The sequence below is a fragment of the Dermacentor variabilis genome, chromosome 1 (genome assembly GCF_050947875.1).
Source record: "Dermacentor variabilis isolate Ectoservices chromosome 1, ASM5094787v1, whole genome shotgun sequence".
Lineage (NCBI taxonomy): Eukaryota > Metazoa > Arthropoda > Arachnida > Ixodida > Ixodidae > Dermacentor > Dermacentor variabilis.
This window is the reverse complement of record NC_134568.1, coordinates 92,219,139-92,247,009: the sequence shown is the minus strand read 5'-3', so window position 1 is coordinate 92,247,009 and position 27,871 is coordinate 92,219,139. Positions and strand designations below refer to the sequence as shown.

The 27,871-nt window shown below is 41.5% G+C and overlaps 1 protein-coding gene across 1 annotated transcript in view; it reads right to left on the bottom strand.

Moving 5' to 3' along the window:
• LOC142580595 (torsin-1A-like) overlaps positions 1–27,871 on the bottom strand; it is a 33,558-nt gene continuing 5,687 nt past the window's right edge. The window contains exons 2-5 of the mRNA XM_075691159.1: positions 23,985–24,250; positions 16,440–16,615; positions 4,484–4,608; positions 1–3,214 (exon numbers count right to left, since the gene is read on the bottom strand). Of these exons, the coding sequence (XP_075547274.1) occupies positions 2,952–3,214; positions 4,484–4,608; positions 16,440–16,615; positions 23,985–24,250 (830 nt within the window). The 3' untranslated portion in view covers positions 1–2,951. The remainder of the gene's footprint in view (positions 3,215–4,483; positions 4,609–16,439; positions 16,616–23,984; positions 24,251–27,871) is intronic.

The following is a 27,871-nucleotide window of genomic DNA, read 5'->3' as shown; positions in this document are numbered from 1 at the left end:
TCCATTCAACTGTCAACATTCCAGATTTTATTTCAACGTAGATCTAATATACAAAAATCTTATTGCACACAAATGATGCAATTATAAATTTAGTAAAACACCACTAACCTGCATGTTACAAAAGCATACTGTACAGTTCAAAACATAAAAAAAAAGAAAAGCTTACACAGAGTGCTGGTTTATATCTTTTACAAAACAAGGTATTCACAAAAAGACACACACAATACCTTCGAAAACATTCCTAAAAACAGAAACACTGACTTCTATACACATTAACATGTTGCTGTAAGAGAAACCACACTTTGAAATCAGTTCTTACATGTTTAAAAAAATCAGAAGTGGCTAAGATGTAAGGAGTACTCATTTTGCAGCCTATACATGACAATAGACGTTTTCAAATAGTTATATTCAGCACACACTTGTTAAGGCAGGCGGGGTCTCGCATGACTAGAGACAGGACGTTTTAAGAAAAATGTACCTTTTTTGAAGTTACATTTAGATGCGAAGTTGGAAATTGGAAGACTGAAGCAAATGTTGCATGCTAAACTTGGTACTTAACAGTATAAACTGCAGTTTCACCGAGCCTATATTTGTTTCCTTAGCTGCACAGTCTGCCTGTGCAGAAGGCCCTGCCAAACAACAGAATGCTAGGCAAATAGCAGCACTCTGTTGCAGGCCATGGGGTGAAACCCCCACTGACATAACATTGATTGATCTGAACATGTTTTAATGTCCTAACGATTCACAAAACTTTGAGTAATATAAAAGGCTCCAGGATAGCATCAATGTTCTCTAAGGCAAGCCTCAAGTGGGCCCATTGGGTACCACATTAGCATAATTCTCAGGCTTATACTTCAATGTCTGAAAAAATATGCACATAAGAACCACATGAAAAAAATAATAAAATAATTCAAGTATCAGAATCACTGCCAGCACAATATGGTAGGTTCACTGTTGCATGAGCCCTAGTTGATGCTAAAGGTTGAACGTCTTCCAGTAATATGAAACTGCTTGTCAGTCACAGCATATTCTTCTGCTAACAACATTCCAATGTGAAACTGGCTGCATCAACCTCTTGCTTCACTCATTCACACCATGCTTTATCTGACACAGCAACGGTTTGGCAAGTGCACGCATCTCAAGCAGATTTCAGGACACTGAGAGTGCTGCACATACAAATAGCTCCTCCCACAGCAACTGGAGGTTAAATTCATGCATGAATCAGGACATTCAAACAGTAGCAACGGTGTTAAAACAGTGACTTAATTGTCAATGTTTAACATTGACAATGCACACTCTCTTGTGCACTACATCACAAGCTCCCAACACCATGTGTGGCTACTATCACATTATAGGTGTCCAGTGAGTTACCTCCAGTAAAAGGAGCCCCAGAAAAATTTAATGTAAATTTATGGTTGTGAGTAAAGCAAAGGTTAGAAGTGAGTATGCCATCTGAGTGTTCCAATTCAGTTTCGTTAAGACTATTTGAACCTAATATGCTTTCCATACCCTGAGAAATATGTATTTTCAAGATTCTATTGTAGATGCCTGCAGTGGAACAAGCATATATGTTTCTCTTTATATTTCATTCTTTGCTTATTTTTTTATGCTTCTAGCGCTAATATGTTAAAGTGCCTCAATAAAAAAAATTGCAAATCATGAGCACAAACACTGAAGTAAGATACACCTCGAAATCAATTTGGCATGACAAGTTACAATAACATCTTGACAACATCAGCCATAATGTCAAGCTTATGTGACATACATAAGTCTACTTCTGAATTAAGTGAAGTGAGTACTTTAATAAGAACTTAACAGGCCCTTTTTCAAAAGTGTCATTGTGATAAGCACATGTATATTATGGCGGCTGATGACAAGCTCGTCAACATTGAGAGCATGTCTTGCACAATAAGATAAGAACAGAAAAGATCATAACTCCTGCAGAACACACTTGCAGAAGTCATACAACATCATAAAGGTAAGAAAGCTAATGGCACTAACATATTTTTCAATTCCTCCTTTCTGTTTCTACTTATGCACGTGCAATCAGCTGCTTCTCATTCACCACCCTCGGAAACAATAGCAAACACAGTGATATGGAAGTCGTGGATTTATTTTTCTTGCCTTCTTTATATCAACATGCTGCTCCTTTATATTCACAATCTTCCTTCATATTCATAATCCTACAACTCATCCTGCATCTCCATCATGTTTATAATTTGCCCAGATAATTGGATCTTAAAAAGCAACAACAGACATGATGACAACCAAAAATGAAGTACTCGGAGTAATGGCCTGCCTTGCAGATTATTGATATTTTTTTTACTGAAATTACGAGGATGCATGTTTGACATTAACAGCATACCTAGATGGGCAATCACAAGCACCAGGCTTGAACTAATGCACTGGTCTCACATGGATATTTCAGGCCTGTGACACCAGTATTGAGAAATTGCACTTGCACAAAATATATGCTTTCATGAAGCCAAATACTGGCCCAAAGACAAGAGTGCTTCTGCTTAGCATGAACACAGAACTTGATGCATGAGCTGTGGCTCCAGCTAGCATTTGTGCTAAATTAGAGCATGTGTACAGAAGCCCGAGGGTGAACAACTCATATTTATGTAGTGGCTGAAGTTCGTGGAACCAGCGGTGAGATCTGAGCAGCACACACCATGCCTGCAGTGGACCTTACACACGAAGTCTCTGTCATCCATGTGACTGGTGGCTACCTTCAAATGTAGGCATTGTGCAGGTGGAGACATCATAAACTGAAGTCAGCAATAACGTCATGCGGTGCAGACGCTATGCACTCACTCAGGAGTCAAAAGCATAGCTTGTGCTGACAGAAAAAAAAAAGCCTACATGTCCGACTACTTTGATATTGCGCACAGAAAGCAAGTGCAATTCCTGAATACTGGATAAAAGGCCAAGAAATGAGAAGTTCCAACTCATATCTTTTCAGAGAAGCCCAAGTGCTGAGCCACTTTTTGGTGAATTTTCTTGCACCCTGTAGAAGAGTATAGAGAATATTCTGCTGGTATGTAGTCAAGTTCATTGGCAATGTCTTCTACAAGTTTGTCACTGGCTGTGCGGCTGCGGCGCTTGAACTCATCTCGGATGCAGGCCATGATTTGTTTCCTTTCAAGTGGCAGGAATGGCACAAACACATCAATCAAGTTCTTCTGCACAATGTCAGCACGATAGAGGCCTCCTGCACAGATCAGATTATCGATGACAAAATGAAAAAAAAAAAAGAACGAACAGAAAATAATTCGTTCTAAGAGCGAAGATGTTCAATATTATGGACCTACTGTATTACTGTTGCAGCTTGTGCCTATGACAATACACTTGACTCCAGAACTCGTATAAAAAAGTTTGTGTAGAAGCATGCTAGAAGACTGCACAAAGGCAAGAATTGGCAATGACCTATGGAGAGCTGGTGTAGCCAGCTTAGGCCAAACTGAAGACAGAAAATCTATAAAGCACTTCACTGTTCAACCAAGTAAAAATAAACCAAACAGAAAAGAAGGTGAAGTAGTAAAAAGCTCCCTTCATCAATCACCTGATTTCAGAAGAATCTTATAAAACTCCTAAACCTTGAGCATACGGTTAAGTAGCATTGTGTTTTCTGTTCAGCTCTATTCTGCTTACATATGCCGACTTCTACTGAAAGCAATTCGAATTGAATGCAGTCAAACAATTCTAGCCAAGATCTTCACTTGAAACTCACAATAGCCCACAGCAGCATACCTTCTGTTCTTACTAACATGAAAACACCTTTGCCACAGTGTCGATACTTTCTTTTCTTTCCATTTTTATATTATTATTTTTTCTCTTGTGTGTTTAACATACTGCTTAGTTACCTGTGAAGTTCCAAAGTGTATTTACACTAATTGCTTTTCTGCCAGAGTTACAACTGTATTTTGACATATTTATACCCTCCCCCCTTTGTCCCCTCTTAAGTAATGCTCACAGGCATTTAAGGTGGAATGAACGAATGAATAAAAGAGTTATCAGCTCATCCGTAGAAACATGGATGCCAGAAGCACAACTAGTGCAACCTAACAAACAAGTGCTACATGCAGACTGTGTAGCCAGATGGGGAGTACAAAGTGGTCTCAGCCACCTGGAGCTCTTTTATTTGCACTGGTGCACCTATACATCATGGTCAGGAATGAAATGAGCAATATCACAATCAGTCATGGTGAACCAATGCATCAGCTGGTGCAGAGATCCAAAATTCCATTTAGAATTAAATTTAATTCTCGGGTTTTGCATGCCAAAACCACGATACGATTATGAGGCACGCCGTAGTGGGGGACTCCAGATTAATTTTGATCATCTGAGGTTCTTTACCGTGCACCCAATGCACGGAAAATGGGTATTTTTTGCATTTCGCCCCCATCAAAATACTGCCACGGCAGCTGGGATTTCCATTTAGAATTGCCATCTGGCTTTCGCCAATGTCAGCCAGCCTCACCTTTTTCGTTGAAGCTCCCCAGCTCAATAACTTTTTCCATGTCATTCAGCCTGACCTTGCTGCGATCTATACCATCCTTCCAGGCATCCAGTGTGGCACGTGCAATTACATCCCCAGCAGTGTTACTGAAAATCATAAAAGGCATGCGACAACACACACATCAGTAATCAACACCACACAGCCTATGATGGTGTCAGAAAACCAATGTCTATGATGTATTTCCTGCTTCCAAAATTGCTTCCACCGCATCAGCAAGCAAAAGCATAGCCATTAAGATCTACATTTAAAATACAGAGAGTGCCACCCTATGAGACTTGGATTTGGACACCATCTATTCTTCTGCATAAGGGTGCCTGTGTACACCTTGTACCTTCGGCAGTGCTGCAAGTTACTTGTGAGATAGAGTATAGGTAGCTGCACTTTTCTAATGAAGCATTATAAGTTTAAAATTAGCTGTACACATTTAGGAACACCAGGGGTTACTTAAAAAAAAATAATTGGACGCCTGCACTGGCAAAACGACTAAGGGCAGGTTTGCTATTGAGAAATCTAAAACAATGTTTAATAGCACGGCAAGGAAACAAGCATTCATAAGCTGCCTTTCGTAGTCACAGGGGACCCAAATTATTAGAAAGAAATTTTGAGAAGAAAAGAAGAAGGGAAGCACATATGGGACATACTCCGAAGTCATGACTGATGGCTTAACATTATCCCTGAAAAGCAGAGGCAGATCCAGGTGCCTACGTTGGGGGGGGGGGGGGGGGATTGCGCAACTAATCACACGTCTGTAACCAAATGGTCATGATTTGTTCTCAGTTGCATCTCTCAGTGCCTTTTTCATGAAAAACATCTTGCAGACAACAATGTGACCAGTTTATAAACAAATTGACACCGGTAGGCATGGTCAAACCTTATAATAGCACTAAAAACTAAAAACTGTACAGAAACAGAAAAGGGAGGTACAAATTGCACTTAACCTCTTCGCCACTGAAAAAAATGTAGGCAAGAGGAACATTTTCAACATTTCATTTTAAATGTTTCCAGAAGTACTGAAAAAAAAAGTTGTGCAAAAATTTTCATTTTCAAATGGTACATATGAGTGTCCACGAACATTAGTTGGTAGTGTGGTAAAAATAAAAGAAATAATTTTACCCTTGCAGGCACAAGAAAACATTGCATTTCATGCACCAAACTCTCAACTTTGCTTTGCAATCTTTGCACATTGCACAGTGCATTTTCAATTTTATGAAATTCTGACAAATGGTCAAAATCATTTTCTCATGTCGCTGTCAGGTCTGGTCTCTGGAGCTGCTGGTCTACTTTCGCACCTTTATTCTCTGGCACCAGTTCGATTTTGGTTAGATCTGGTTAATGTTTCAGCTACATCCTGCTTGAAAGACAGGAGAAGACGGTACCTCTTTTTGTTTAGATGCAAAGCTGTTGTGTCACGACATCATTCTACCCATGCATTGCAGACAGCAATGCTAAGAAAATGTGTGAGCATCCTAATGGCACATTTCCTAGATTTGACCTTCGTCCTAGCATATAAAATATACCTGTTGATGAGGTCTGCTCCCCTCATCAATTGTTTATATTTCAATACACTTCCCAGGTGCGGTACTGATTTTTTTTCGTTTCATCCTTCGATCAGCACTGGAAAAGGAATGGACGCCTTTGTTATCCTTCCATTTGTCCAGGCACACATTTCTTTTCTCACACATGAGGAAGGTCGATTCTCCATGGCTTACTTTGCTGTCATTGGGATTGTTTACAGCAGCTCCCTCAGTGCAGTTTGGATTTACTCTTCCAGACGTAAACTTTTTCTCTTGAAGCAATCAAAAATCAATACAGTAAAATACTGATTCGTGAAAATATGTGACTACCGCGCAGTTGTCTCTACAAGCTGTATTAACACTGCTCTGCCTATGCCACAGGCTTTCATGTCATCAGAGAGGACTGTATGTACCTTTCCCAGTGTATATAAAAAAATCAAGCACTAACCCATCTAAGGAGGTTAAAACAAAATCTGTGAGATAAGGTGCTGCAAAACATGGAAAAATAGATACCAAATCTCCACACCCACAACTTATTTTCACAAACGGGGCACCGAGTGCTCTACTTTCAGAACTTCTGCCCACAAACGTGGACATGCTTTCAACACGACTGATAAATGTGAATTTTGGCATTCAGTGCATTAAAACTTTGTTAAGTGATTCACAAAGAATATTGTCATAAATTTTACATGCTGTATTCCATATACAAGAAATATTAATTGCAAAAATTTGAAAACTTACGGCGCGGTCGCTGTGCGAGTCTGTTGACACCAATTTGTTTTATATCAGCCATTGAAGGTGACTTGTGCTGCCCTCATTTGGAACATGAGTAAAGCACTTAATAAAGCACTTAAAATAAACCGTGCTATGAATGGCACAAGTTTGAACGATACTGAATGGTTTTCAGATCTATTCACACTAAAAGGTGACTCATAACAGTAAGGACTCCTAGCATAGCAGTGCGGAGCAAGGGAGCATGTGTCTCCGAGTATGAAGGCTATCTCCTTGCTGCCACGCTGATAGCCTCGCTTAGTTAAACAACCTTCTATTCTTTGAAGAAGGTGAAATTGGGGGTGGAGAGGAAGCGATTAGCTTGCTTCCACCAAAGCAGCGGTTGCGTAAGCCAGTTTCGCACCTAACAAGAAAAGTAGAAGTGAGGGGTGCTTTGCTTGCCATGGACAGCGATGGTCGCCGAAGTGGCCTAAGAAATTTCACGTGCAGAAGAGTCGGCTGTCGAGGGGGGGTGGGGGTGGATTAGTTAGCGGCTTTGGGGTGGATCCAGAGTAGTGAATCCAGGGGGGGGGGGCGATCGCACCCCCCCCTCCTGGATTCACCACTGCTGAAAAGAAGAGTGGATAATCATTGCATTCTACCGATACTAGCCTAAGGGTGGAAACTCGGAGGCTAACGAAGAAGCTTAAAGGGCCCCTCACCAGGTCGGGCCATTTTGAGCTGACAGTGCAGTGCATAAAATGCGCACTCACAATCACGTCTGCTCAGAATTACATCGCTATGCACCACAAGAAGAGCTCAAACTTCAAACTAAATACCAATTGCCTTTCTCCTTGTGGGCGCCACGCTCCACACGGGGGGATCACGTACATCAGCAAGTGCGCCTACATACATGTACAGTTGCCGACCGTTTATTCGGACCTCATGGGGATTGCGGAAATGTCCGAATAAACAAGTGTCCGAAAAAGCAGATCAAGAAAAAAAAAAAGAAATCCTTTATTTCCACGCACTTATTCGGGCTAGGCAGTAGGCTTGAAGAAATCGTGAATGCGCCGTTGCACGCTGTTCCGTTTACGTGCAATCAGATAAGCCTGAATCTTGGAGAGGGTCGTACGGTCACTATAGGCGGCTGAAAGCAGTCACTGCTTGTGCACGCTCCGCATGCGACGGCAGCGTAGCACCTGGTGCGTCATCTTCCGACTCGGAGTCATCGTCCGGCGGTGCAGCAGAAACCTGACGAATGATCTCGCTGTCATCAAGTTCAGCGCATGTCAGTACAGCAGCGTGAGCACCTGTGAAACTGTCAAATGAGACGGTGTCCGGAACCACTGCACAGGTCTGGGCAGAACACTTTCGGCGTCAGTAGGGTGCACATCGGAAGGCGACAAATCCTAGGCTCCCGGCACCCGCTTGCCGGCATTCCCCAGCGCAGTCTGCGCGGGCACTGTCGGTGCCATTAGACAGTTGACACTATGTTTCCGTATGCCACGTTGCATCACCGCAACCTCGACACAGCACACAAAACAAACATCACCACGCCGTCACGCCGATACCAGTCGCACAAACGAAAAACGTGGCCTACTCGCAGCGTCGTGCACGAAGAAACAAACAAATCAGCTGCTGGATTGTCTTGACATGGCTTACTAAGCTGAGACCGGAACTGCTGTAGCCATGAACCGGGCACAAATGATGATGATGAGCGGGGATTTGCAGTAGCGCCACCTCGTGGGGCAGCAAGGAGGCTCCGTTCAAAACAAAAATGGCGTTCAGCAAGTTGAACCATGCACCGGTCAGAGTCGGTGCATGGTGCTTTCGATCGAGTTGGCTCAAGGAGTGTCCGAAAAATCAGACGAGAGGTTCCGAACTTTCGGCAGTTGTCATACATTATGGTCTATGGGGAGAATGGTGGTGCAGCGAAGCAGACCGATTAAATTGAACATGTCCGAATTTTTGGAGTCCAAAAAATCAGTCAGCGACTGTATATGCTGTGACATCGCTTATAGTGACCCATGGCACTTCGAGAATTACTCAATGCAACATCTGTTATTTGTGTAATCTGTTGCTTCAGTAGACAAATTAAAGTTTAGAGAAATAATAAAACACACAAACTGAATGTCTGCATGTTTTTGTTTTACTTTGTACTGCAGCAAGAGAGATGTACTTCCGTTTCACCTGCTTGTTCCTATGTCATGCAGTTGCGTTACTGAGAGCCAATTTATGTCAGTTTTTACGATGTTCCAGCGCACAATCATGCTCTGCGATCTGCTTGCATCTGCCTCAATGTTTGCGTAGCACTGACTTATACCACTAGTCAGGTGTTCTCATGCACAGCGTGCAAAAGTGTGCGCTGCACGAAACAAGACAAACGCAACAGCTCGCACGAGAAAAAAGAAGGCAGGGCCCGTGACATATGCGTCGCGCAATCATCCAGCTCTGGTATGGGAGAATGCAGGGAAGGAATTCCGCTTGGGGAGGCTAGACGGGGTAAGTGGAGAGAGTGTCATTGTTGGCAGTTATGCTCGCCTCCTGAAATCATGGGTTCGTGGCACTGAAATATTTCTATCTCAGCTATTAAAGGGACCCTGAAACGATTTTGACGATTTTCTACAAACGTACTGTGTCGTTAGAGTAGGTCCTTCTGATCATTAATTGACGCATCTAAGTGCTCTGCATAAAGCGTGTAATTTATTATAAGGTTTTAAAAATGCACATCGCTGCCGATCGCAGCACACTGCGCGGCGGCATTTTAAGGCGCCCCTACCCATATGACGAAAATCATCCATATGACGTCGGTGGGGCGAGCTATCCGATTGGCTGATCAGGGCGCGTGATTGATACTTTTTCCAACTTTATGGAAACAAATGATGTTTGTAATAGTTGAAATGTTAGTTAATTTGTTTTTATAAAAAGAAAGTAACATAAAGGGAATGCACAAGAACAATTTTTCAGTACACTTAAGCACTTCCGGCACACAGCAAGTGTCGTCTGCTTGTGTTACAACATGCTCCGTCTTTGACGAGAGCTCCGCTGTCAGTGTCGGTCTGTGTTTCCACGAGCGCTATGATTCGACTTTGTTGCGTTGTGGACAGCAAACGTAGCAACTGGCAACATGTCAAGCTGCGACATCGTGTCCCTCTGCAAGCCAGTACACGAGCGGACTGGCTGCAGCGCATCGGACTGCCACTATCCGATCGGCGCTAGGATTTGCGCGATTGCGGCCGTTTCGAGAGTCCGGTATTAGGGTAAACGCAAGCACAAGGGGACAGGGCCTGGCCGTGTCCCCTTGCGTGTCGTTTCATGGGATGAACAGAAGCGCACATGTGAATGGTCTGCACGGTGCAGCCACCTGGTGGCATAGAGCTCAACCTGACACAATAGCAGTAAGAAAATGTATTCTTCTTTGCTGCTGGTGCAAATTTTTCGCAGGAGTGTAATCATCAACACGTTGTTTTTGTTAATGTTTAAAATGTTTTACACTTGGTTAGAGCAATATTAGCTCCTTCTTTGGCTGGTTAAGCGCTGTGCCAATGGGTGGCTGGACTGTGGAGACCGATTAGGTAGCTTACGTACGTCTACGCTGAAGTTCCTTCATCAGCTTGAATTTATGCCTCCACCATTCCGTCGAAACGTTCACCTAGTGTATGGTTACCGGAATACCAGACACGTTTGGCGCTGCGACAGAATGCTCGCAATGCACGCTGCTTCGATAGCTCTCGCTTGGGGTCGACGGCCAAGCAGCCAGCGGAGAGGTTTGGCGGGGGCGGGCTCCAAAACAACCGGAGGTGTACGATGTGAGGTCGCATCGTGACGCAGAACCAGTGAAGGCAGAACTTAGCCCCGATCGCTCAGCGAACGAGTTGAGGAGGAAAAGCATGGCTAGGGAGGAGGGTAACTTGCAATCGCTCGTAGCTCTATTAATACGTAACGCTTCACTTAAATTGTGGTGCGAATGTTCTATTTAAGCTGCACTCTACGCGTCTATAAAATTTGTCCGAACCGTTTCAGGAGCCCTTTAAGGAACCAATTTGAAAAATTTTTGCGTTAGAATGCTTTGAAGAGGGCACATAACTTCTAATGTATAAACAAAATTTGCTATTTGGCCTGGTGAGGGGCCCTTTAAAGGACCATGAAATGAATGATAGAAATAAAAATCCAATTTCTGCTGTACTTATTTGCACAAAAGAGTGAATTTTAGTCTAACAAATTTACATAATGAAACAAACTGCCAATTTTAGTGACTTCATAATACTGAGGTTTAACTGTAGTACATTGCCTCTATCCTTCTACGGTCAGACACACAGCATACTATCTGTTGGTTGTGCATATAAGCAGTACAGAGTGATAAGTAAAGATCTATAAATACAAGGCTTTTATATTTTCAATACTATTTTAGGGCTATGAAAATACTTAAGGAGTTTGATGAGTTCGTAGGTATTGTTTGCTGGCATAATTCATAGCGCACGGTATTGCATATACCTCTGCAGTGAAGACGCTTGTTTGTGTAGTTAAACCATTGGTCTTAAAACTGGTGGCCTGAGAGATGCATAAGACACAGGAACACAATTCTGAAGTATTGTTGTAGGACTACAGGCAAGAATACTTTGTAGTTCCAGAAGGTGTATGGATATATGTGCCTCTAGGGCAAGCTTTGCAAAGTCTACAAATGACAGGTCACACTCAATACAATGCCATTGCCAATGTGTTAGTAGATATGTGACTACAGTTTCAATCATGCATGCATCATTCTTCTCTGTAGTGGCTCTAGGAGGTCATTGCACGGGGCACATCACAGATGTCACCACCACGTTTAAATGCCTGCACATTCTAGTCACAGTCTTCAAAGTCCTGTTGACTAAACAGTCGATATATCACTGGGAGTAGCCTTTCAATAAAAGGCTGGGAGCTCTAGTCATGACATTATGCATCAGCTAACTAAATGTCTTCTGAATAATACTCGGTTTTATGTACCAGTGGCAGTGAATATGGGGCAAAAATGATGAACCTGCGTATGAACCAGCGAAAATACAAGCAGATGCCCACAATGTTTTGGACATCGCTGGACTGGTTCATAGTGAGAAAGTTCTTGACCCTGTGAAATGTTTTGGGATAGGGATATACACCAAAAAGAACTGACGAGGCATCCAAGCGTGGTAGGTTGCTGGCAAGTGAAGTGACATTGTGACAAATTGAGCTGTAGTCCTGCTTGGCAGAGAACAAGAAACTGTCAAAAGATACTTGAGGTACGATCGCGTTCAATATGAGCTGCAATGTGAGAGCCATGGCTGCAGCGACGCTAATAAAAAAAAAGTGTAGGGAGTGTGACCATTTGAGCATTGTGCATACCCCCTGCTTTCAGTAGTGTGCTTTCTTCGTAGAGCGATAATACACAGGTCCACCAATCAGCTGTTGCTCCATTGCGAATTAAATAGGAAAAACAAAATAGAAATACAACAAAACGAACAACAAGAAAAGTTACACAGCTATGGCAGCATATGCCATGACGAAGCACGCTGTGCTAAGGGCTACGAACTTATGGGCTGCTCTGTGGGCCATTGTATTATCATTTTGCAAAGAAAGCACCCAGCATAAAGCATGGGGGTATGCACATTTCTGGAATGGCAACACCCTCTCCACTTCTTTTCTTGAGAGTGTAGCTGTGGCAACGGCTCGCATGTTGCAGCTCATATTCAATGTCATAGTACATGGCAGATGTCAACAAAATGACAATGACAATGACAGCATCAAGTAAGCACAGGCAGATCAATTACTTGAAACTATGAAGCAGAGCATCTATCATGCATTCAAAGCCAAGGCATTGCATAATCTAAAGGGCCTCACTTTGGGTAGTAGCCTTCAGGTGTGACAAAGGCAGTTTTTTTACAGTTTAACTGCAATCTGCTGGTACGCAGAGTAAAGGTCTATTGAAGAAAAATATTTTGCACTATGAAGGAAAATCCAGGGCATCTATATGTGGCAGTGTGTAATCATTTTTGGATTTTTTGTAAGATGCCGATAGTGCAAACAGCACCTGCAGTTATCTGTCATACTGATTAGCACGATGGGGGAACCCCGAGGGCTACAGCAAGGTTAAATGATGTTTTGAGCAAGCATCTTTCTACATCCCTTCGTATGACTTGGTGCTGAGTAGTGAAGATGCCATAGAGTTGTCAGTGTATCAGGCTGGCATAGCTGGTGTGTATTCAATGGTTCATAACAGATGTTTGACCAAGAGCGTGGTTACTCAGTATGGTGCAAGAAGGCAACAGAATGTGCCCATATGCTTGAGCAGAGGGTCATCAGTGATAACTGCCATCAAGGTATCTGACATTGGAGTTGTAGGGAACGAATCAAGAGTGGCAGGTGATGGTGTCACCAGTAAAGTTGGAAGTTTGGTAGTCATCAGCTGGGGTGCGGATTACAAGGGATATACCCCGGAGGAGCAAAGGCATACTCCAAAATTCTCCATAAAAGACCGGTTGCATTTTATTTGATTAACAACATGTAGGGAGGCAACATTGTGCACAAGTCTTCGGAGACTGTGGGGACACTCAACTCTCTTGTGCTCCCTTATGTTGTTTTTCCTGTGTGGCTCTCACATCTCCTGTAATCCAGCTTCACCACGTAGCTGTCAGTGTAGTTGCACAATAGTACGAGAGACAGCATGAGTGTTGTGCTGCTAACACCACCTAACGGCAGGGTTACTTGGGTGCTAAATGTAGTAGCATCTTTCTTTGTCTTGGGGTTCGGTGGCGCGCGCGGTCTTCTCGCATGCCGGCCGGCATGTTTCACAGGCCCGTCCCGAGAAAGGCTTTGGACTGGGACACAGGGATGGACAAACACGATTGTTCTAACGCACCACCGTTCGCGTGACCATACATGCAAATGATTAGGCATTTCTGTCCAGCATGGGGGTGAATATATTCACTCGATATCCTGTCGTTGTGAGCCAGACTTCCTTGATTTGTCAGGGTCCATTGGTATGTTTCTATTGGTAGTAATTCGGATAGCTGGCATAGCTGTATGAAAGGTGCAACAAATGCCCTCGTGATTGTTTGCACTAATGTGTTGTCATTCCCTTGTCCCAAGGGCATGTTTGAAACTTCACAAGACACAATGTATAGTTGCCATCCACAACTGATGGATCAGGTGAACTGGCAATATAAGTCATGGGGAGGTGAGGCAGGTGAACAAAATCAGTTGAAGACAGCTGACTTGGCATAGGTTTAAGAGGGTCACATTACATGGCAGGAAGTATTGCACAACCCCCACAAACTATCAATAAGAGATGAATGTGCTGATAAAAAATAAAGGCCTAAGATGACACTGTGAGGGCAGGGGTCCAGGACATAAAACAGAAGTATGTGTCTGGCAACAGTAGCACAAGTTACAGGCATTCTAATAACACTTGCAGTTCCGCCGTCCATGAAAAAGATCACAGGTAGCAAGATAGAAATTGGGATATTCTTCAGTCTCGCACAAATATTAGAGTTCATGGCCAATAGTATATGTGCACCGGTGTTAAACAGGACAGTTATGGGTGTACCGCCTACTGCCACATTAATGAGGTCATAATGTGTAGGAAGGGTCAACAGAGGAATTTCAGGGCAAGTTATCATGGCAACATCACCTCTACGAGCTGTGCACATTAATTTTTTGTGCACATTAATTTTTTGAAGGACAGTACCGGGAGTAGGTGGGAGACAGGGAGCAACAAGATAGGGGCGAGCAGGTAACGTGCTGGTGCAGCAAAGATGAGCAACTGGATTGACTGGGCGGAGATGTCACAACAGTGTTTCTTGTTTTCCATTGCACAAGAGTGTGGCAACTCCATGACAAGCAATGAGTGGTTAGAAAGCTGAGCCAAGGCTGTGAATTCCAAGACTGCAGTAATAGTGGGAAATGCATCTGATGTGTCCACAAGTGAAGCCGATAGGCCTGTCAGTGGGAGTGCACCATTCTGTTGGCTAGTGATACCAAGGATGAGTGTGCAGGCTTCAGGTTTGAACTTGCACACCAAGCAAGTGTTAATCAGGTCTGCTGATGAAGCAAAGTGAGATGAGTTTGACATTGGCCAATTCTTGATAGGCAATGGTCCGGGTTAGAGGAAACATTGCATAGACATCATCTGGGTCATGAAACTGGGGAGGAACTGGAGCGGCAGTGTCATCCTAGTGGTCAATGACGCACACAACACTGACACATTGGGAATGTGAGGGAGATGGAGGTCTTCACAGGTAGCAGCCATGTGGGGAAGGTGAGAAAAAGTGGTGAGTGATGCAATGGCTCTTTGCTTCTTCGAAGTGATGGTGTTCAGAAATTATGCCCTGTACTGTTGGAGAATTCTTAAACACAAGGTGGTTAAATGCATTGTACACTATTCCCTTGGGACCTTTTTATCAACTTTGCAGCAAACAGCAAGCACATCCTGGATGTATGTCAGGCAGAGCTCTCTGCAGTCTGAATGCAGGATGCAAGGTCTTATTGTGCTGCACACTGGTGGCCAAACAACTCTTGAAGCTTTTGTTTACACAGGGTCCAGCTGGGGAGTTCTTCCTCGTGGGTATCAAACCAGACCTGGGTTGTGCCCTCGACGTATGAGGGCGAATCAAAAAGTCCTTGCCCTTATATTTTTTAGCCAAAATACGACTGTAAATGCGAAGTCAACATATCCATTACCAGCGGTGCCGGTAGCTCTGCGGCATGCCGCTGCGTGTCAGTTGAAGATGGCGGCTGTGCTTCACACGTCCACGGCATACGAGCAACAAAGTGTGGTTTGTTTTCTATGGAGCAAGAGACGAACGCTGATTGAAATCAACAGGGAAATGCAGCACATGTATGGGGGAAAGTATCCCGCTTTGAGAAGCGTGAGGTGGTGGTGTTGCGACTTCGCAAAAGGCCGTGAAGACTTGCATGATAATGAGCGTTCAGGGAGGCCGCGTGCGTTGCTCACTGACAATAGGGGTATCTCAAATTTAGTGCTGCGATGGGACAAATGTCTGAACCAGTGTGGGAACTATGTGGAAAAATAGTATAAGGTATATAGAACAGGACGTATATTTGTAATTACTTGTTCGTACCTTATTTTGGATAATAAAAAATAGGGGCAAAGACTTTCTGATTCGCCCTTGTATAAGATCATGTTCGCCAGCACAACAGTAAGGTCCGAGGGGTTGTACAAGTTCACTAATTCATATATCTGAAGCCATTATCCAACATCGGTTCAGTGGTGCCGAAAAAAGTGTTCATGTATTATGGTTGTGCCAGGATGACGAAATGCGAGCAGTAGAAGTACCAGAAGCATTTCACACCATGAATGGGCATAGCAGAGGTAGTCAAAGAGAGACTGCTGCATTTACTCCATCTTGCATGGAGAAGAGCTCGTACGTCCACCAAGATGTTACAGGCAGAAGAGAGAGATGAAATATATTTAAAGGCTATTTACAATGGGTTCAGAGGTATACAAGACTGTGAGCAGTCTATGTGAATCAGTCCGCATCACTGTCTTTGGCACTCTCCTCAGTCTCTTCTTCGGCAGTGCACTGTGACAATATTTCAATTCACATAGCTTAGTTTCTGTTGCAAATGTGATAGTTATAGTTACTTGCTAAATTGCACACAGTTTTTGAAAGCCTTTATTTAGTGCATGGGTAGGTCAGAGATGGCACACTTACCTGAGAAAAATGAAGATGGATTTTCTGTAGTCGACTTCATCCAGCTTCTCATGAAAATCAAGGTAGGGCTTAATGATGTCAATAAGCCCATTTGGCATTTTGTCGATCTCATCAAAGATGAACAATGATCGACCACACTCCTTCACTTTCGCCTCAATCTCCTTCTGCAATGTTTTCTGCACAGTCCATGCACAAGGAATCAAAAACGCCATCAGAGATGCACACAAACATTTTGACTGTTGCATAGCAATGAGGATAAGTTGGTAAAATGCACTTAAAAATTATAAACAAGCTGTGTACATCAGCATACCTTAACCCTTTGGGTGTTGGGTCTTTTCCCAGTTTGCAACAAATTGAATTTCAGTCTAAGTAATACATTAGCTGACCTTAAATTCAATTGCTATTTAATGACGAAATGTTGCTGAAAGTTACAAATATTTTAAATTAATAGTTCAAAGAAAAATTAGGACTTATGCTACTTAATAATTTTGGTTAGGATTACTAGTGTTCCACAGGCAATATAGCCAATGTCACTGTCAATGTCCTTTGAAGATGCCTCATAATCAAAACTGAAGTGCATTAAAAAAGACTCCAGAGGTTCTTCAATTTCTGCATTGTTGAAAAAATTAGAGCAAGATCAACAGTCAATAAGCTTTGTCGTGCCATCTATCATACAATAACAAAACCTACCATAAAATTTTAGCATAACCGACTTCCGAGTAGATGGCACAAGCAGTCTATGAATGTTTCACATCTATGAATTACCTCAGTCGCAGCCAGGGGGTGTGCATTGACAGCACAACGAGCACGCTCAGGCACGGCACTTAGAGGGCTAAGTGGCAGCTCCTAGTGTTGCGCAGCTAGCCTACATATATGATACTTGTTTAATTTTTACTCAACAAATAAATCAATTTCATCCCATTACGCTTAGTAACAGAGTATGCAGAGATTTTCCCAACCAATGGCAATGTGGGAGATAAGATGCATTCCATTATGCAAGTTTCAAAAGTTTATTTATGTTAAACCTTTCATACAAGACACACAAAAGAGAACTTGTATTTCCAATGTGTCCTGCAGATCAGCTGATTTCTACAGCCAGAGTAGATGTAACCACTACACCATGACATGAACCACACAGCACCCTAATTGTTTAGTTCTAATATCACATACATATTTAGTAAAATGTGAAAGTTATGACATGATACCAGTTGAGCAAGCTAATAGGAAAAAAGTACTGTGCAGCAGTATAAGCCTCCTTGTCAATACTACACAAAAACTTTAGCACGACTACTCTTCAAGCTGGCAAGCCAATACGTTAACAATATACATTATTCAGTCAGTTTTGCACAATAGCTGAAAATACACACTATCCGAACATTGGGCACCAAATTGCTAAGAACACACCGTGTTGGTGGTATTATTAATTTATTTATTTCAAATACTGTTAGCCCTTCCAGGCTATCACAGGGTGGGAAGGATACATTCAATCAATACAGCACAGTACCAACTCTTTTTCAAAAGTTTCTAGTAAACAAGCGTTATCAAATATGCGTCGGTCAAGGTTATTCCACTGTATAATTGTTTTAAGCAGAAATGAATATTTATAGACGTCAACTCTCGGCTTCTAGAACATAACCGCAAAGGGGTGGTTAGTATGAGATGATCGTCTACCGGGCGGCTGCAAGTACAAGCTGGAATCCAAATTGAATCGATTGTGATAGAGCTGGTAAAGAAACTTATGCCTAGCAATTTTTCTGCGAATAGCCAAAGCTTGTAGCTCTGCATGTGCAAGAAACAGGACCCACATGTATGCACCAGCGTCAGCTAGCCTCTGATCATGGAAAACACGATTAAAAGCTTCTGCAACTGAGCCACATTGTACAATAACTCTTTTACCCTCTCTTCTCTGTTGACATGTTCCGCACGGGGAGATGTGAAAGTGGCGCACAGGTCTGTACCTGCCAGATATCAGTGCGCTCACCTGGGAGGGTGGGGGAGGCAAAGGCAAGTTGTATGCAGACTTCAAAAATGCCTCCCCACTGGTTGGTGAACAAAAGCGGAGAGCCTGAAAATTTCAGAAGCCTCACTCTATCCTAGTAATTTACGTTCCCTTTTGGTTGCATCTTCCTTCTGGCCATTGCTCAGGTCTCAGCCATTGCAGCGGCCTGCAGGATTCTCCCTTTCTTTTCTTCCTCCCTACAGCCACAATAGTCGCTTTTTTTCACAACCAGGTGCCAACTGACACTGACGCCCCGGTGCTTCATATGGTTCCCACTTTAGTCATCCTCTCCTGTCACCTTTGAATGGTACCTTTGAACCATAACAGAAAGCTAAAATGTGCCACAACTGCAGAGTGGCAATAACTTCATCAGGGTCTGGCATTAATATATCAGCTCAGTGCTACATCTGTAACAATTTAAGGCGATATGACTTGGCCAGATGTAATGCAGCTCACCATGTAAATGACTTTAAATGTAACAAGATATCGATTTTTATGGTGACCACTGCATTCAAATCCAGGTTCTGCAGGTGACAAATGCAATGTCTTGACAAGTGACCAGGTCAGCATGTATTTTGGCCCGTTAGCACTAGGTCATTATATTTCATGTAACAAAAGTGGCCGTAGTGCCTCATCAACTCTAACAAATGTTAGAAACAATCATTTATTAGCAAAAAAGTTGGATTTTCAGCAGGTCATGTGGAAGGATTACTTCTGGATAACAAAAAAGGAAACAAGTGCAATGACGAGAAACCTAAATAGGAATAGCGAAAAAGTCTACAGGTGTACCAACACCTGAATACGTAAATATAAATCGAACAGTGAATGCTCAAACAATTTGACTCGGAAATCAAACATATACTATTTGGCTTCTCAAATATTTGGCATATTCAATGTAATATCCATGGTCAGTGTCTTGCTGCACACACAGTTTCCATGGCATACAGATGCTGTCGGTACAAGGTTTATACAGGTTGACAAAGCACATCACAAAGACTGAATAATGGCATGTCACGAAAAATATTGATATAGCACTTCACAGCACATGCTTGCCAGATGTGCCATATCAGTAGGTGTGTGCAAATAGTGATTTTTGAGACTAAATCGAATACGAATTGAATAGTGCCACATGTGAATTAAATCTAATCAAATATCAAATAGTTTTTGAATAATGAACAGCTGTTATCACAAATAATGTAAAACAGTGGTCACATGCTAGTATTCTTAAAGTTAGCAAGTTTCTGCCATTACATAGTACGTATAAAGCGTTGTTTATTAAAAGCACGAATGGAGCATTAGGGGTAAACAATTAGCTTCTTCACATGCACAGGACTCTTCAGAGAGTACGAGTGAACTCTGTGTAGCCTGTAAAGTATGGCTACGTAAGCTACATAGCTTGCTCCACTACGCAAGTTCTCATGTTTTACGTCTATACTATGCCCACGGGGGTGAAAATTTAGCAGACATTTACTCCAATTTTATGTTTAATTGGCCGCAATTGACATTTTCAAATATCCAAAAAGTATTCTAACAATATTTGCATTTACAGATAGTGACTATTTTATTCGAAGACTGAATCAAATAGGACACTATTCAATTCATTATTCGAAAGTTACGAATATTCGCACACCTCTATTTATCAGTGTCTGCCGCGACCTTCAGTTTCAAACTCGATCATGCTTATGATCACATGGTGTTTCCATCTCATATTATAGCAGGGCTGCTTTTTCAGTGCTCCCAGTATGCTAAGTTTCCATATTACCTGGACTGAGCATTGGAATTCAATTATGAATATCTCGAATGAGGTGCGATTTTAAAGGTTTTTAAAAAATGGGGGGTATCAAAATGTGACTGCCTCCAAATTTTGCCATATAAAGAACTGACCTCAAGGTTCTAATAAAAAAGTGAATTTATAAATTTTTGTGGAAAGTATGTCTGCTTTGCCTAGCAACTCCTCAGCAAAAACACTATGTTTGCTATGCTCATAGCCTTTTTATAAAATATCTGTATTGTCTTAAAGAACTGTAAATATATATGTATATACCCACATGGAGTACTTGGTTGCATGTAGGAGAACTAGAGTCAAAGACATTAAAGAAATAAGCGAACACGCTCCTGCTCAGGACCCAGAAGTAATCAACCTTTTCAATAAAGCTGTGTTTTTAAAGCATTCTTTCACAATGTAATTTCTACTATACTATAAGGTGAGGAAAGTCTGTCACTTGTGCATGTCACAAAGTCATTGGCTTAGATCAAATGCAGAGCACTTAGGAGTAATGCTAAGAATTTATCTAAGCAGGAACTTACAGTACCTTTCTTAAACTCTCACAAGCATTTCTCTTCTGCATTAGATTGCAGGCTAACTACTAGAGGCATGTGAATATTAGAAATTTTGACTACGAATCAAATAGTCCTTACTATTTGATTCATATTTAATTCAAGAATGAATTCACTATTTGGAATTATTAAATATTCGATACTGCTAACAACACTGCATACTCTTGAGAAAGAGAGACCGATAAGAGTGACGACTGTTTCTATCGATCTTTCTGCAAGAGAGCTAACATTATTGCACAAAGGCATCGATTCGTGAGCAAATGCACAGGGCATACAACTTCTGCTGAACAATTTCCAGTTAAGAGTCACGAATGCCTAAGCTTACTTTTAGGACGTCTTATATATATATATATATATATATATATATATATATATATATATATATATATATATATATATATATATATATATATATATATATATATATGATTGCATATCCTTGAAACAATGCGAGGTGCTATAGTATTACACCCTCTCCTATAATGAAAACAATAATTTATGTTCAATTCCCTTGTTTCATTACTGTCATCACGGTGCTCCAGATAAATCAAAGCAGGTGCTTCTCGTTTACAAGCTCCTTATTGACTGCACATCCAGTTATGAACCTAATTACATGGATATATCAAATAAATACCTAAATAACCCTCTCGGCTTTCTTTCTTTTTCCCTCCATTTTTTTTTTTTTTGCCATGGACATTTTGAAAACTTTATATTTCACATTATTTAGAAATGAGAAACTATTCTATATACAATTCTACATTCAGATGTTGTTTTTCTCTAATATTCACATTCAATTCGGAAATTTCATTGCTATTAGAACACTCCTAACAGTTACACAAAACATAGGTGCTGCGAAAACATGACACTAGGAAGTTTTGAAAGGGCAATTAGCTTTCCAAGTGAAACACTAAAGTGTGCACGTAAGTATGAAATATTTTCCTATTCAAGTAAGTATAAAAACATCATCATCATCAGCTTATTTTATGTCCACTGTAGGACGAAAGCCTCTCCCCGCGATCTCCAATTACCTCTGTCCAGCGCCAACCGATTCTAACTAGCACCCTCAAATTTCCTAATTTCATCGCACCACCTAGTCTTCTACCTTCCTCTACTGCGCTTCCCTTCTCTTGGTACCCATTCTGTAATCCTAATGGTTGAACGGTTATCAAACCTGCGCATTACATGACCTGCCCAGCTCCATTTTTTTTTCTCTTAATGTCCATTAGAATATCGGCTATCCCTGTTTGCTCTCTGTTCCACACTGCTCTCTTCCTGTATCTTAATGTTATGTCTAACATTCTTTGTTCCATCGCTCTTCATGTGGTCCTTAACTTTTTTTCGAGCTTCTTTGTCAGTCTCCAAGTTTCTGCCCCACATGTCAGTACCGGTAGAATGCATTGATTGTACACCTTTCTCTTTAATGATAATGGTAAGCTTCCAGTCAGGATCTGACAATGTCTGCTGAATGTGCTCCAACCCATTTTTATTCTTCTGCGACTTTCCTTCTCATAACCAGTGTCCCCTGTGAGTAGTAATTGACCTAGGTATACATACGCCTTCACAGATTCTAGAGTCTGACTGGCAATCCGGAACTCTTGTTCCCTTGTCTGGCTATTGATCATTATATTTGTCTTCTGCATATTAATCTTCCAAACCCACTCTTATACTCTCTCTGTTAAGGTCCTCAATCATTTGTTGTAAGTCGTCCACAGTGTTGCTGAACAGGACAATGTCATCTGCAAATCTAAGGTTGCCGAGATATTTGCCGTTGATCCTTACACCTAAGCCTTCCCGGTTTAATAGCTTGAATACTTCTTCCAAGCACGCAGTGAATAGCATTGGAGAGATTGCGTCTCCTTGCCTGACCCCTTTCTTTATAGGTATCTTCCTACTTTTCTTGTGGAGAATCAAGGTGTCTGTGGAATCTTTGTAGATATTTTTGAAGATATTCACGTATGCCTCATGTACTCCTTGATTATGTAATGCCTCTACGACTGCTGGTATTTCTACTGAATCAAATGCCTCTTCATAATCTATGAAAGCCATATAGAGAGGTTGATTGCACTCAGCAGATTTCTCGATTACCTGATTGATGACATGGATGTGATCCATTGTAGAGTATCCCTTCCTGAAGCCTGCCTATTCCCTTGGCAGACTAAAGTCCAGAGTTACTCTTATTCTATTGGAGATTATCTTGGTGAATATTTTACATAATATTGGAAGTAAGCTAATGGGCCTATAATTTTCAATTCTTTAACGTTTCCCTTTTTGTGGATTAGTATAATGTTGGCATTCTTCCAGTTCTCTGGGATCCTTGAAGTAAATAGGCAGTTCGTAAAGGGCCACTAGTTTTTCAAGCATTACGTTTCCACCATCTTTGATTAAATCGACTGGTAGTCCATCTTCTCCTGCCGCTTTTCACCGTTTCATGTCTTGCAAGGCCCTTCTAACTTCATTGCTAGTTATAGAAGTAGAAGTAGCCTCTTTAACCTGTTCATTACTACTCTGAATGGAGGTATCGTGGCTGCTTTGGGTACTGTACAGGTCAGTATAGAATTCTTGTGCTGCTTTTACTATATCTTCGAGATTGCTCATGATATTACCTTGTCTATGTTTTAGTGCATACATCTTGGTTTGTCCTGTCAAGTTTCCTTCTCACTGTTTTCAGGCTGCGTCCATTTTTTACTGCTTCCTCAGTCTTTCTGACGTTATAAGTTCGAATATCCCTTATTTTCTCCTCGTTGATTAGTTTTGACAGTTCTGCAAATTCTATCTGATCTCTTGAGTTGGACACTTTCATTCTTTGTCGTTTATTTATTAGGTCCTTTGTTAGTTTGGAGAGCTTACTAACAGGTTGCCTTGGTGCCTTACCTCCCACTTCAATTGCTGCTGTTCAAGATATTAATTTTCAATGTGTGCAAAGAAATAAATGAGTGTTCCAATGCATCAAACTGTTCTTTTTTATTACTGTTACTGTACTGTTACTGTACTGTTCTGTTACTGTAGGTACTGTTCAATGTTACTGCTCTTTTTATTTTGCAGCTCTTAGTTATAATAGTGTCCACTTGACATTTAGGTTTAGAACAGCCAAGCTATTGAAGTGTTATTTGAGAGATCCTGTCACAAAGCATACTTTACGGCAACCACACTTTCACAAGAAAATCCTGAGAAACAGTGTCATACCTGCCATGACATGATGGAGTACTCACTCTGTATTTGGGTACCTCATCCTGGTGAGGAAAGTGCTTCGTGGAGACATAAAGGCTGACATATTTGCTGTTCATGCCCTCTTTGTAAAGTGCCTCTGCAATCATGGAGCTGGCATAATTTTTTCCACCACCTGTCCAGCCATGAAATGACAGTACCAGGGCTTTTTTGGGTGCTGGGTTCTGGAAGTGGTCCTTGAGAGCCCGCACAATGGCACGATGCACTAGTGGCTGTCCATGCAGACGAAATTTGAGCAGGTTGTCTAAACCTGCAGTAGAAGAAAAATTCTGGATTTCAGGTGATGGCTACAAGTTTACAAGCTTTCATATTACATTTTTCCAAAACTGCACCATAATTTTCCTAACCACTACACAAAGGTTACTGTCCTGGATCTGAAGCACTCTCAGTTCAGTCAAAGCTGGGGATGGATCTATTCTGGTCCCCAGTTTTGTACATCCCCAGGACCACAAAACAGCAGCAAGAAGCCACAAAAACAATATGAATCATGAATTTAGCAACTAACTTGCTAAAATTAAAATTAGATTCTGGGGTATGACATGCCAACACAACAATATGATCATGAGGCACACCTTAGTGGGTGACTCCAGTTTAATTTTGACCACCTGGGGTTCTTTATTGTGCACCCAATGCATGGTACACGGGTGTTTTTGCATTTTGCCCCCACAGAAATGCAGCTGCAGTGGCTGGGATTTGATCCTGCACACTCACGCTTAGCAGCACAACGCTGAAGCCGCTACACCACCAAAACAGGTAACTAACTAGCCTGTCTAACAGCATAAGCTAAAGGAGGTCTAGTGAATGCTGATATAAACGAACAGACAAGGCCACTAAGTATGCCTATGGTTCAAGAAAACTAGAAAATACAGACACATGTGGGGTAGTTTTTTAGATGACAGAAGCAGGTGGCCAGTACCATAAATTGGCATACGTACCTTAAGTTAGTTATAAAAAAAGCTTTTTTTTTTGTTACCTGTATGGGTAGTGGCATTAGGGAAATTTCTTTACTAAGCATAGCAGGGAACATACTGTCAACACTGATTTCGAAGAGCTGTCTCATGAAGGACTAGAACATATTAATAAAACATTTGCCTTCACATATGCACTAGGAACACATAGCCTATGGAACAAATAGCCACACCTGCTTACAAAAAGGCATTAATATACAGAATCCCTTAACTGGTAAAATTAATGGAACGTATGAATGGCTGCACATAACTATTACACCTGAGTTCAGAGTAATCTCATTTTCTATATCATGGTAATGACCTGCTTGAAGACATAATGACCTGTTTGAAGAGACAAATCACCACAATGACTCTAGCTGCAAAGTTAAACTTGTAAAAACTGTTACTACAACATGCAACATTTTGTCAGTCAGTATTGTGTCAGTATTGTCAGATTGTGTCAGTCAGCATTCAAGCAAGTCAAAAGTCTGTAGTGTGTCAGATCAGAAAATTGCATGCCTACAAGAAACAGCGTGTTGCTACACAAACAGGTTTTGGCAAATAATGTCAATATGCAATTATCCTGACACATTGCCCAGAATAAAATTAATCAGTACAAACTAAACAGTTGTTATTGCGCTATCTTTAACATTCAATTATTACCCTTAAGTGGATTTCTGTGATATAACAAGAGCCACTTGCCAACATACTGTACGCCAAGAAGCCATGCTGCTTGTGGCACATAACTTGAAGTAATTGCATCAAAGAGAATATAATTCACAATTTCTTCTGTATTAAAAAAATTCTGCCCCCATATTGTTGTCACAGAGTTGGCAGCTATGTAAAGAATCAAAAGCAATATACAAAAGTTTTGTGCGAGTACCACCGTGCATGAATAACTGGATCATACATGAATGCACTGATCTAGTAAAGGAAGTCCTTTGGAATGCCCATAGCCAAGTTTAAATGCTATACATTAACACTGTTATATACAAAAAATGTTAAAGATTTCGTATCTCTTGTCAATCAAAGTGACACTCCCCTAATCCATATTATGTACAATGAGTGGGTGATGTCATTCATACAAATGACTTCCTTGGCTTCCTGCATGAAATATCTGCAATACATTCAACATGGTTATGCACAAATGCTCTCAATAACATTGTAATACATTGTCATTTGATGATTCTCCAAAGCAATGGTGCAGTTCTGCTTGAGAATGGCAATCTGCTTATGTCTGCGCATGTGTATTTCAGTGCTCATGTGTGTGTAAGAAAAACGAACAGCTGTTGGCCAAGATAAATAAAGTGGAGGGAATTAGAAAAGTAACAAAGGTAAAGATTAGCAGTGTGGTGGTGCTCGCCCACGGAGTACAGAGGGGCTTCTCTCATAACTTGTGGTTCAGTACTTAAGAAAACGAATGGGTTAAACAATTTCACTGCAATGCAAAACCTCCATGTCTACTTGCCATTTGTCATGCTATGGCTTGCCAACACTGCACTTTATCTTTCCCCTAAAGAGACTGATAAATTAGCCCATGCATGATTCTTGAGTAAGTGTGTGGAAGAGAAAATAATGTGACATAACATGCGAACACTGCACCCAGACTTATCCCCAAGGTTGCTACCATCTCATTAATGGCAAAGATGACAAAGACCTAAGGTAGCAAGAAACATGGTAGCATGGTTGTTCAAATTGACTAGGAATAGAGAACACCCATGCTACAGATGACATAGCGCCTAGAGAATGTAGGCACAGGCTTGAAGAATGAGAGTTGAAGATGACTGCCATGACTTGCTAGGAAGGCAAACTTTAATAACATGCACCTCCTCTATACATAACTCTGCAATAAATTTTTTGGAAGAGAGCTTTATTAGTTGGGGATGTATCCAACAGGTCCCAGTCATTCTTTTATGTTCACTAGAAATTATTTCAGGGTATCTTTAAGGGAATGCTGATGTTCACAGCGTCTAAAACAGGCAGGCCCCTCCGTTCACCTAATTTTCCATACACTGGCCATGTATACCTGCTTTAGACATGCTTTCGCTGTAGCCCACTCAAACGCAAATAATATCATTCTGCATGTTAGTTATGGCGTCAGGACGTCCTCATCCACCCACCCCTTAACAAGCACTACAGTTGAGCGCCTCTAGAAAGAAACCTGCATATTGAAGAAATAATTCTGTTCCGGATCTATTGCGAGATGTGCAGAGCACGACCTTTGCAATGAAGTGACCTGTATAATGAATGATTTTGGAGGCCCGAAGCACTTCATTATAGAAGCATCCGACTCTAATGTGAAACTGAGTGGCATGTGTACACATAAGTGTAACTACAAGGTTTGCCAATGACTCAAGCACACATCCCCTCAGCACCCCATATAGAATGAAGAATGGACATGGTGATGTATTACTTGACCTTGAATGAAGCTAGCATGCAAAACCTTGTACCCAGAATTAGTGCTACAAGTGACATAGCATGTGCACATATACATGCTCCTTCAATGTTTATGGTACGCCGAATGTTATACTAATTCTATAAGTTTCTGGCCTGACTAACTTCTAATGGCGACAGAATTTAAACAACTGTGTCACTTTTCAATATAAGCTCCCTTCACTTCAACACATTTTTCACACCTCTGAACTAACATTTCTATGCCCCTCAAAAAATAGGCTGGACTTATGTCTTCAGAATGCCCATGGACTGCATTCTTCACTTCATCATCAGCAGCAAATTTTTGCCGCAAAAACCTTTCTTCAGCTTTGAGAAGAGGTGGTAGTCACTCACTAGGTCTGGGCTATTGGTTGGGTGCTCGATTTTCTTGAAGCCACAGTCTTTTGCTGCAGCCTTCACAATGCTTGCCGTGTGAACTGGAGCATTGTCATGAAGCAGGCGGATGCCATGATAGAAAATCCCTTGCCTCT